This window comes from Alligator sinensis, unplaced genomic scaffold, assembly GCF_000455745.1.
Source record: "Alligator sinensis unplaced genomic scaffold, ASM45574v1 scaffold115_1, whole genome shotgun sequence".
Classification (NCBI taxonomy): domain Eukaryota; kingdom Metazoa; phylum Chordata; order Crocodylia; family Alligatoridae; genus Alligator; species Alligator sinensis.
The window spans coordinates 2814307-2827106 of NW_005841895.1; the positions used below are offsets into that span (position 1 = coordinate 2814307).

Genomic DNA, 12800 nt, shown 5'->3' on the forward strand with positions numbered 1-12800 from the left:
CCCCCATGAAAGTGTATTGAGTTTGGTAAAAAAACAAAAACAAAACAAGAAAAAAATCCGACATCTGAATTCGTCAGTGTGACATTTCCTATTTTTCATGCGAGTCCTATGTACATTCTGCTAAAAGTTTGTCTGTTGCTGGAGATGTTCATCTAAGAGGCTCTCGACCAATATCATCAGCAAGCTTCATGCAAAGAGAGGATTCTGCCTGTATTCCAAGAACACTATGAAAGGGCCTGACAAAGTGACAGATACTGCTTCTCCCTTGCTATTACAGATAACATGTTGAAATTGTCAATAAGGGAAGCAAATTTTGCTTCTAGATTAAGGTCCTAGCATAGGCAAGGAGCACAGCAGAAAGTCAACACCTTAGTTAGGATGTTCAGAATTTGAGATCATATAATTCATTTGGAAGCTGTTTAAAAACTAACATAGTTTAACAGAACACACACACAATATGAGACACTGCAACCTTTAGGGGAAAAAAGGAGCAGTATTTAAACCAACAGGATTTCAACTTGGTTATTTACAAACTTTACCTGAGGTGCAAGGATTATATATTTTTCAAAAGAGAATCTCTCTTTCAGCAGCTCAAGTATGTAAAAATATAAATTCCTACCTAATATTTGGTCAATTAATTCTAAAGAAAAATATTACTCAAGGTTAACATTGAAATATACATTCTCCACACTTCATAATCCAATTGTTCAGACTACAATTTTTATGGCTATTTGGTACAAATGTTAACAGAACCAATATTATAAAACTGTAGTGTTTTTATATACAGTACAATCACAGCTTAGTTCAGTAGCTTTCACCATTCATTTTTCTCAAGGGATGAACTGCAAATTATAACTCCACAGAATATGTATTTGAGTCCTCAGACCTAGAACAAACCAAAAATAGTTGTGGCATAAACTGTAATACAATTAAAATAAAGCAGCTGAGGAAAAGTGTTAAATATATGTAAATGTGTATATACAATAGCTTATATTTTACAAATTAATGTGACAACACACTAAGTACATGTTATTTATTTGGTCATTTAATTATGACTGGCTATTTAAGTCAGCTTTTGAAAACAGCCAAGCTACCAATAGGAAACAGCTAGACAACCTGAAAAGTACTAAAATGAGGCAAAATGCTCAGACAAGAAATAGAAGTTAAGTATAAATAATTTTATACACTGTTCATAAAGACCAGTGATTTTTTATGAGTGGGATTTCAGCGTGCTCTCTCTTCTGTAAAACTGAATGTAAAATACTGTGCACAGAATCAGATTTTGCAACATTTAAATAAGAATTTACTTCAAATTAGAGAGAATTCCTGAAAGGAACAAAAAGCATTAGAAACTAGAGGAAAATGGAGTTTTAATCAGGATTTTAAACAATCACATTTGAAGTTTAGAGAGTTTATTCCCACATCTCCATGTGAGAGAAAAATAATATACTAAATCAGCCCTATACCGCAGATTGAACATTGAAGTAAAGTAAACTATGGAAACTGACTGAGGCTACATGAGAACCTCAAAATTCAGAGTTGCAGCTTACTGACCTGACTAACCCTTGGCCTGGCTTGTTACAGACGCAAATAATAAATGTGGTTAACCAAGCACATATGGTACATGAAGGGTAAATGTCAAGAAGTTGACTATCAAGGAGTGTTTCCTGAAAAGTGATATACATTTTGCTGTGCAATGGTCTTGCCAGAAAAATAAAGTTCCATTGCTTGAGAATTTCCAAGTCACCTAGTATTAAAAAAAAGACAGTCCACTGAATAATCCTGTGTCCAGAGAGGACTCACTGACACAATTCCTTAAAGATTAAGACCAGTAAGTAAATCCTAGAACATCTCTTCTTTATAACTGTCATTCCTTTTTTTTTTTTTTTTTTTAAACTTGTGCTCAAGTGAAAGATTTCTTTTTGAGACCAAACCATCTTAAGAGTGTAACCTTTTCTTCTAACTAGAAAATATATAAGCAGCTAGCACTTCCATCTACACAAGGTCCTCCATGTTTGCTACCAGTTACATAGCATACAAGCCACTTGTGCTTTTCAGAATAATTCTAATGCTCAAAAGAAAGCTAGATCGTCTCAACTTCTCTTTGATGCAATTCAAACACTTGCATAACCTCATTGTTGCATGTACCAACATATTTGATGCTAGATTTGAAAAGCAGCAACAGCTAAAGTAAAATCTAGTTACTCAAGAGGATTTCTTACCTTCTCACAAAGTAAACAATCAAGTTTTCTTGTCATTTGGTCGGAAGTGTGCATTGCCAATAAGACTCTCATAATTTCGTTTCTGTAGCATGCTGTTTGACAGGTGCTGGTACGCTACTGGCCTCCTTCCTGAAAAAATAAAAGTTACGAAACATTAACAAGGTTCACTGGAAATAAAACTAATCATATATTTGATTCCAGGCTCTTTACTTGTCCAATGATCCCAAAGTGTTCCACATAAACCACCTACGCTGCTTATTCACCGCTGCCGAAACTCATGCAGTTGACACAGCAATCCACCCCTGTACAGGACAACAGGGCTTTAGACACTAAAGAATAAGCCTGAACTTAAAGTAAGTGGCATCACACTTTTCATATTCATGGTGAAAACAAGTAGAATAAATGCTCTACTAGCCTTTTGTTTTCCTCAAACAGACCCAGAGGTTTTTTTGGCACAAGATACTCGCATCAGCTAAAAAAAAACCCCAAAACCCAAAATAAACCTGTAAGGAAACAGCTGCTATTCGTGCTGCCATAAGCACAGCACTCTTTTACTGGGCCTACACAGAATTTTTGACCTCAAAACATCAAAGGCAATCCTTCCATTTGCAATACTATTTGAGCAACAGCATGCATAGCCTTCCAACACTTCTGCATGCTTATACACAATCATCAAACAAAAACGTGATAATATAGCAAAGTTAAAGGTGGTTTGTCAAATCAGGGTTCCGTATGCTTACAGTAGTAAATAACGGGATACTTTCTGCTATTTATCTAACAAGCCTTAACTTCTATTGTTGATGGACAATTTTTGTTTGGCAATTTCCAAGGCAGCAAGCAAAGCAGTATTGTGTATGTTTAGTTATAAGAAAGGAGTCACTAAGACAAGGACAATCGGAAAAGACTAGGAAGGAGATCAAGAAACACTACTACAGGAATGGAAAGCTCAACTGCCATCTCACAGAAATCTTAGAAGGGGATGTGTGGAGACAGGGGGTGGAAGAGGGAAATGGAGAGGGGGAAGTAAGGTTTAATTAACTTATAATGGCAAAATTAAATTAATACTTCAACAGAATCTACAAGATCACCGGAGCGTGTCATGAGCAATTGTCTTTAATTTGTAGCCTCTGCCAGATCAATCAGTCAACAGGTTATCCTTGATAATGCTGCTACTGCAAAAAGGATAACTAATTTGAAAATAACACAAACTGAGTGGTTTCAGAATATTTCTGTCTCTTCAGGGCAACACAAACTGGCACAGTTTATGAGCAATAATGGACAGCATCAGGGTTTAATCAAGTTTGCCAAGTGGAACATATTCTCATGACAACTCGATCCAGCATTTAACATGCAACATAACATGTTCATAAGACCTAAATAATGTTGCCACAAGGCAACACAGGCCATAAAAGGAATTTTAACATCATGTTTTAAAGTATACCAGGAACATCATCAGGAAGAAATAAAGAGACATGCAAAGAGCCTCTTATGTTACTTTAGAAAAAATATTCTTAAAAGCTGTAACTCCTAGAGCAAATCATAAGCAGATCTATATATTTATTTTCACCAAAGGGGAGAAAAAATGCTTAGAACCTTTCACCTTCTTTCAGCCTCATTAAGACGCATCTGATCACAACATGGCTGTCTCCTCTCTCAGGCACATTTACACATGCTCGGGGGAGGGGGCGGAACTAATTAGAGCGGCTTTCAGAGCCACTCTAATTAAAGCGCTGCAGCATCTTGTGTATCAGTGTCCCTGTGCTTCAAAATGGTGGCAGGGGCACTCAAACTATACCTCATTCAATAAGCTTTAGTTCAAGCGCCCCTGCTGCCATTCTGAAGCACGGGGACGCTGCTACACAAGATGTGGGAGGCTGCTGGAGTTCAGTAATTGCCATGCTTCAGCCAACTCTTAAATCACTGTAATTACAGTGCATCAGAGCAGCCCCTGTGCTCATGCATAGGCACCCCTTAACTCCTCCCCTGCACCAACCTCAAAATTGACAAATCCATTTCTATTTTCTTGCTGGAATGGCATTCATGAATAGCAACTGAAACTTTGAGGAGACTGGAACAAAGAAGAACGGTTTTCAAAAGCATTTATTTTGTTATTTGTGAATGCCATGTCAGTTGCACTGGCCTAGGAAGTCTACATTTGGTTTTCACCAAAGTACTTATAACTAAAATATCTATTTAGGGAAGGGAGAAACAGTGCCTTGAAAACACAGGAACTACAGAGTAATGGTCTTCATAAATATTCTCAGCTGCAAGCTGTGGATTTAAAGAAGAGCCCACAGGTGCCAATGACTACAACTGCATGTGAAACTCAAGTCCAACCCCTGGTGACCCATGCTAATATATGGATGATATTCCCTATATAACTAGGTAGAGACTATTTTCTACCCTTCATGCACTAAATACAAAATATACCCCCAACTTCTCATATTCCTGTAAAACCACAGTCAAGACTTTGGTTTTACATACCCTGTTAATCTGGAAGGGTGGGGATGAGAAAGAAAAAGATGACAACAAAGTATATACACAATTAACCATTAACTTTTTCATCATCTAAATGCAGTTCTAGTATTTCCATCCACAAGCTTACTATTATTCCAATACTAGCTAGAAATGACAACTTTTTAAGAGTACTTGTACACGTATATCAATTTGCCATCGATCTAAACATATTAGACTGGTTTAGTGGATTATGGAACATAATGAATATTTCTGTGAAAATTATTTAGATGAAAAAATGTTTTTAAAGGGTCCTAAGTAATTGACCCATCTTCTCAGCATTATCTCCATCTTTGGGATTCATAAGTCTGAGAAAACAAAGAGAAAGTGACCAAATACTACACTTCAGCTCCTTAATGTCTAAGAAAGCACACAAGCATACAAAAACAAAAAAATAGAAAAAAAAAAAATCAAAAAAAAAAAAAATCACACAGTTAATCCACTAACAACTAAAAAAGTAAGTTTTGCATCAGTTTTACGAGACTCAGTTTATGTTATGAGCGACTCCCCTGCTCACTCTGTTGCATGTCCTGCCATTCAAGATTTCTTTGCAAATGGTATCTATGGTTAGCATTTAGCATTACCACTGTTATGAAAAATTATGGAAATGCATGTTAATTTAGCTCACTGCACTATATGCTGGAAGTATTAACAATAATGCGGTTAACAAAAAAAAAAAAAAAAAAAAAAAAAAAGAAAGGCAGATTTGCAATAGCCCTTAGTAACAGAGGCCCACATCCACATAAAGGTACCTAAACACTAACTCTCATTAAAATCAATGCGTGTTAAGCACTATATGCCTTTGAAGAGCTCGGTCTTTCTTAATTTATACAGTCCTAACAAATTTGCTGCAGTAATTAGCAGGGTTCTAAAGGCAATTTTTTTTCTAAGCAAGCTTTGTTTAATATTTAATACTTCCTGTGACTCTTAAGTTAGTAATAAACAAATGAGAAGGAGGAAAAAGAAAAGATGACAAAACTCCAGTTTGCATCACTAATATTTGCTGGTGCGATGCATGTCATATATTATTAGAATCGTTTAGCTTAAAAGTAGAGAAAACTTATATTTTTAGTGCCACATTGCTATTTGAGATAAATGAAAATACAGTACCTTCTATTGAAGAGCTAGTTGCTTGGCCATTGCTAGGTCCACAAGAACTGTAAAGTGATGCAGGACTATATGGCTCATAGGGTTTTAGAACAGTCAGTACATTAGGAGACTCAACTTCATCTGAGTTCAGAAGCCCTTGTTTGGTTGGCAAAACAGGGGATGCAGGTTTGGTGTGAGAGCATTCCTGAGGTAACATATTTGCATATCTGTTTGTAACACGAAATCGGTTCATTCCATATCTTCTGTAATTGGCCACCGCAGAGTCAATGTGTTCAATACCTAACAGATTAGGTTTTGCTCTTTTAGAAGATGGCTCTCCATATTCTAAGTTTATGTTACCTGCTGATCTATTACAGAGATAATCCCTTCCTCGATGAATGGGCCAGGCAGATTCGCTAAGGGGACAGTCAAGCAAGCCATTGACACTGCTGTTTACAGGTTGAGAAGCTGAGATACTTGGAGCTTTTACTCTCAGTTCAGGCCTTTTCATCCTGTCCACTGCAGAAGAGATACTAGGATTTGAGTGCATTTCCTGCTGTGGTTGTCTATAGCTACTCGCCTGAGCTGCAATATTATTCTGTGGTTTAAAAGCCTTCAAGTTACTTGGAGCAGAACTGCTGGAGTCAGACAATGGAAACACAGGGACTTTGCTCTGTAGACAGGGACACTGTTTAGCCTTTCCTGTTTGCAACAATTTTGGCTGAGTAGACAGGGAAGCCTTCCTTTTACTAGAATTAAATGACAGGGGAAGCACATCTTTACCAAGAAGGGCTGGAGGGCACCCAGTACGTCTGGCCCTGGCCACAGCCTTATTTCTGTAACCGTTTTTGTTAACAGCATCAGGATTGTACTTGTGCATCAGCCTCTGGTGCATCATTAAGACCTCTGGATAAAAAGTTCGGTAAGTACAAAATGGACAGGTGCTGGTTGCTAACAAGCCTCTAGTTGAGATCACTGAACATTCTTGTGAAGTCCCAAGAGATAAATTTAATGGCTTTTCTTGAGAGTCCACTGTATGTTTATATTCGCAGTTTTCTGTGTTTCCTCGCATTTCATCCATGTTATTTCCATTCTTTAAAGCACGAACGTACTGGACATCATCTTCTGATGCCTCAGGAGTCTCTGTCCCTCTTTTATAAAGATCATTTGTCTGGGACTCCACTGCTTTGTTCTCTGCTTTTAGCTTTTCCAGAGAAGGACTGGATGCATTCTCATTCATTTGATTTGAGCTATTACAATCTGCACCTTTGTTTGATTCCTGAGTATCATATTTCATGGTCAAACGGACTGCACTGCCCAGTACACTCTGAAAGGAAGCAATCCCTTTGTGTTGCTTTACAGGTGGGCAGCCTTCAGCATCTTTGGCACCATCGATACACCTTTTCAAATTTTTGGTTTCTTGAGCACCATCAGCAGCCAGCAAAAGATCTGTCTCCTGACTTTGTAACGAAACTTTGCTATCATTTTTCACATCTGTTGCAATATCAGCCTGCTTGTCCTTGTGATGCCTCTCTAAATGATACCTTAATGAAGTTTTCTGGGCTGCTGCATACTCACAAAATTCACATTTGTATGGTTTCTCACCTGAAACATAGGTTGTGTCAGAATAAGTGTGATGCATAGCAATTCAAAAACTTCATCATGATTTTTCTGGTGGTTTGTTTATAAAGAATTCCCAGAAGTAAAGAGATAAGCAGGCTTTTGTTTTCTCCCCTTCCAACACACACTATTTGTGCAGGCCCCAAATCCACGTCCCTCCCCCAAAAGCAACTGCAGCTAACAAAAAAATAACTAGTGTGATTTCTTCTGGCCGGGACTAAATTTTTTTCCAAACATGTTCAGGCATTGTAAAGATGGCAGTTTGCAAATAAGACTGGGGAACATTTCCAAACCAGCAACCTGTGATTCTCGACTATGCCAACAACATAAATTGTTCAACAGCTGTGAATAGCTTTAAAAATCAAGCTAATACTAGAACCAGCTGAGAATAAAGCAAGGACAACTGAAGTCCATTAAATGCATTGACAGGAAGGCAGACCACCATGGCTACAACCTATACCCCTAAGGCCATAGGCAGACAAAGTTCTTTGGGTAAATCCAATAGAATTTTTCCAACTATTTGAGTTGGTCTAATGAAAAAAATATCAGTTTTACCCAAAGAATCTTGATTAAAAGAGATTTTTGAAAGGGAACAAGTATGGAGAGGATACAGAAAATAAATACATCTATTAAAATAGGAGCAGTATCTTCCATGCAGTTAACAAACATACTTTTTACCACCATATCTGGAAGTCACCCATTCTTGATTGTTAACACACCATTATAATCCGACACAGCAACAAGCAGGATATAATTTTGAAATCGGTGTCCTAGAAGTCATACACCCAGCTTACTAAAAGCAGTATTAAGAATGTAAAATTTCTGCTTTTTGCATGTCCATCATAGCACTAGAGATGTTTTATATCTTAAAATTAATATTCTATCAGCAATGAAGATATTTATTCTTACTCAGAAGCAAATATTTCCCTTGGTTTCAATTAAGAAGATACTCTCCCCCCAAACAGTAATCTCTTTTACCTGTATGAGTTCGGAGATGAATATTGAGGTAATAATTTGAGCGGAAATATTTTCCACAGTAGCTGCATTCTCTGGAGGCTCCAAGGTTTTTAACTTTTGTTCTTTCCAGGACATCTTCATTCTTATCTGTAAGAGGTGGAGGAAAAAAACCCCAACTATATTATGAGAAGAAAAATAAAAAAGTTTGGAGTTTGGGGATTTTATCCCCCAGTAGTAAAAGTTTCTCAGTTAAAATCATTTTTTTTAAATGTCCTTAGCTGCCATCAACTCACTGGAGAGGCCTTCATGCATCTTGATTGTGCAGTGCTCTACAGGCCAACTCTTGGACTATTGAGAGTTTCTAATTGCGTGCCAAATACTTTGTAGTTTGAAATTATGGTTAAACCAGGGGGATAAGAAATTAGATGACAAACCAAGTCTTTAAGATTTAAAGAACAAATACATTTCATTACCGTTAATCACTTGGGCAAATCTCCAATGTGCTATCCCTCAAAATATTCAATACGGGCACATAAAGGTGTTATTTGATGCAGAAATTTAAAACAGAAAGATACAAAACCGCAGACTTAAAGCGCAATCCTACAGTGCAAGAAGAATTTAATTTGCACTGGCCAATGGAATTTTGTGCCTGAAGGGAAACAGTTTCAACAAGTTAGAGCAAAGCCTTGATAGTTTTCCAGCAGAATTATTAATACTGAAATGGATATCTGGCAAACCTGAGGGGGTGAGGGGGGTGTGCTTCAGAGAATAATCAACATGTTTTCAAGGAACAAACTCACAGTTGGGGCTGGGAGAGGACGGGGGATGGACACACTTGGCCTATGTTAAGCTAATCCCAATACTCACCACTAGAGGGTAGCAAGTCCAGCATAATATCGAACAAGGAAGGTGGAAAAAAGGGAGTTCTAAACATGAACACTGTGGTCAAATGAATATTACTTTTTTTGGCAGGTTACATGAAGAACACTAAAAGCAAAATTACGTAAGCGCAACCACTCAGGTCAGAAGCGACTAAAAAGTAAGAGGGGGAATCGAGAAGGAATGTTTTCAGAAATGAATGGTTTTACTTGCATAGCCAGCTGCTCTCAATACAAAAAAGATTGTTTTGAATGGTTCTCAAAAAATGTAGATGGCTGAGCTGGAAAGCTGTTTGTTTGTTGGTTAGCTTTTAAGATTTGTCACACCCCGTGGAGAGTCCTGCAATAGCAGTTTTCAACTTGCCTCTGTGGATATACCACCCCTCTGCATGACTCAGCACCTCCTGATAAAAACTGTTTTAACGCAGGAAGATAGCAGCTACTGAGAAGTACACTTAACATTAGGTAAATAACCTTTTTAATATCATCACTATCACAGCTGCCAAACGAAAGGGCTACATAGAACTAGAAATGGAAAAACACAAGCGTGTGCGCCAGGACATTCTGTACACTGAAACTTTTCTTGAGGTTATGCAAATATCCTGTCCTTAAATGCACACACAAAGTATGTCACAAATTAAATGTGCAAGACTAGTTTGAAATATCATCTCTGCTATCCTTCCTGCCTTCACCTTAGTCCCCCAATAAGTGAGTTGTAGAAAGTATATAAACATTTTTAAATATTCTGTATGTTCCTACCCAACAGCAGCAACAGTTAATTCAGACTGATGCCATTTATGATGCAATGAAACTTTACTCTTTTCTCCCAAAAAGGATACACCTTTCAACAAAGCCTCTCACAAACATTCAGGGTACATGCCAGCTGCCCATACCATTTTCCCTTAGCTTCAGCAATCTTAACGTTCAAGTTTTCAGAATTTGTATCATACAAGATGTGCTACATGCAATAGCACAAACCGAAAATGTCTTGAAATGATTAGAACTGAGAAGTGAAGAATTATCTATATAGATACTGGAAGCACTTCTTTTCCTCTGCCTGGTTCCACAATAATGGCAAAAGACTAAACAAAAGCTAACCAAAACCCTGTGTACTTGCAACTTATGATGTTTCTCTCTGTTTTTTTTTTTTTTTTTATCTGCCCCCACCCATGCAGACAGGCACTGTATTAGACAATAGCAGACATGCAGTATCTCAGAAACAGTACCCAGTTATATTAAGGTTTCTTGGAAATAAAGCTAAGGAACGTAAGTGACATATTACAAAATTTTAGTTCCTAGTATATATTTTGTCACGGTAAGCTTCTACGTTACTGCTTGCTTAAAGCTCGGTGTAACTAAAGCCCCGAGCCTCTTTTTTCCTAGTGACAATGTGAAGGGGAAGAAAGTTTAGCGCTTTTCCTTGTAAAAATTTCAAACACAAGAACACTATACAAATAATTGTGCTATTTGACTGTAAAGTGGTAAAGCGGTCAACTACACTGCTCACCTAAATGAAGGGCCTCTGTAAGTCCATCTTCAGAGCCGTCTTCAGAGCCTCCCTCTGTTCGCTCTACTGCTCCATTTTCATCCAAAGTTACAATCACATCTGTACAGCATGTTCTGGCGGTGGCTGAAGTTTCTCCATCACTCCTCCTGTCTTTTTTATGTACTCTCGAATGCAGGACAAGTTGATGGTAGGTTCTAAAGGCTTTGCCACACACTGAGCAGTGCGTTGGTTTATCTTTGTTTTGTGACAATTTAGATTCCACTTCCATAGAAGGCACTTCTCCACTGGGATGTTTCACTTTGTCTTGAGACACGATACCAGTTCCTGTATAACTGCTTTTATTTACCTTTGACTTCCCTGTAGTTTCTGTCTGGCTAACCTGGTTATTTTTATTTGCATTCCAAATTTCACCAGGTTCTTCTTTATCAGAAGATGAATCATCATTGTCAGTACTTCCTTCTTGCCCTGGTTCTTTGATCTGCCCATGGCCAACTGCAACTTTCCCTTTGGTGGCTAGCTGCCATGCTTGATATGTGTTGAATGGATCTAGCTCAGCTATCCATTTCACAGGTTTTTGCAATTTGCTGTTTTCTGAAGTCAAGTTTGGCCTTAAGTCCAAAAACTGCAGAAACTGATCTTGTGAATACATTCCATCTTTATTGGCTCCATCAAGGACTTGTGGATTATCACCACTGGACACAGATTCTTTGGTGTGCACTTTACTGTGCTCAATTAGAGTCTCTTTGTTGAGAAATAGGAAACCACAAACCATGCAGATTTTGTAAGGTGATATTACATTTTCAGTTACATGCTCCTGCACCACCTCATTTATTGTTATTGGGCATTCAGAACCTTGCTGAAGCTTGTTTCTCGAACCAGGTTTACCAGTATGTGTTCTCATGTGATTTTTGAGAAACCAAGGCTCTTTAAATCTTCTGCCACATACATTACACCAATATGTGAAAGAATCCTTATGTTTTTTCATATGAGTCTCAACATCAAAAGCCTCATCAAATGTTTGTCCACAAACTTCACAGCTAAATTCTTCATTATCCTTCTCACTATTTGATGGAGGACAGTCTCTCACTTGACATTTATCAAGATGGCTAAGATATTTTGCTTCCACACGCAGAACTGCTGGTTCACAAAGCGTAGGCCTATGCTGAGTTAAGACATGTTTACCAAGTTCTTCAGAGTGTTTAAATGTCTGATCACAAAACATGCAATCCAAAGGCATGCATCCTTCAGCTTGCATTAGGAACTTTTCTTGCAAGCCTTTGTAAGAAATGGTGTTGGTTCCTTTTATTGGCATTGAAGCATCGTTACTCTCCATCTGGGCACCAACAGTACTGGCTATACCATCCGGTCCCTCCATATATGCCAAAAGGGGCTGTGTTGGCATGTTTCTTGTGGTAGGTTCCCAGTTAGGCGTTTTAAAGTGAAGTTTGTTCTTCTCAGGTTGTTCTCTAGTCAAAATAAGGGCACTTATGAGGTTCTCCACCCGTATACACACAAATATGATGAACCTGGAGACTACTGCAGGAAAGGTTTTTTGTCACAAACAAAACAAGTTTTGCTTTAGCTGTATTCACACACCATAGAAGATGCATTCACTGGTTCTTTTGGTGATGGAATAAGATTTCTTCAATTACTTTTTCTGATGTTTTGCATTAAAAGTGATCAGTTGCACTTATTTTTTCATATGCATGCTTCAAATAATTCTATAAAACTAGGCAGAGTCAAGAAGAGGCTCAACACCACAGTAGAGGTCAGTACCTGCAGAAACAAAATGGCTACCATTAGATAAGGAAGGGAAACAAACTGGAAAAATATATTTGATTGCATCTTTCTTACCCTACCTGAAATAAGCATAATGTTGAGCACCTATTTAAAAGTCTAATAACCCATATTTTTCTTCCTACTTTTATATAAAGGTAGTTATATATAAGCAGTGTTTTAGCCTGCTATACAAAATTAAGGGTAAAATTTAAGATTACACAAATCTACTAAATG

General features: G+C 37.7%; 1 protein-coding gene across 3 annotated transcripts in view; it reads right to left on the bottom strand.

The window, feature by feature from the left end:
* The window catches only part of ZNF217 (zinc finger protein 217), a 48983-nt gene extending 36420 nt beyond the window's left edge, over nucleotides 1-12563 (bottom strand). For 2 of the 3 annotated variants that reach the window (XR_003092713.1, XM_006018175.3), the window contains exons 1-4: nucleotides 10788-12563; nucleotides 8424-8549; nucleotides 5847-7430; nucleotides 2223-2351 (exon numbers count right to left, since the gene is read on the bottom strand). Coding sequence is in view for 2 of the 3 variants with exons in the window: in XM_006018175.3 (XP_006018237.1) it covers nucleotides 2242-2351; nucleotides 5847-7430; nucleotides 8424-8549; nucleotides 10788-12189 (3222 nt within the window). In the remaining variant the exon portion in view is untranslated. Of the gene's footprint in view, nucleotides 1-6; nucleotides 887-2222; nucleotides 2352-5846; nucleotides 7431-8423; nucleotides 8550-10787 lie in introns of those variants that run through there. The other variant, XM_006018174.3, reaches the window with a different exon arrangement.
* Between the last annotated feature and the right edge of the window lie 237 nt (nucleotides 12564-12800).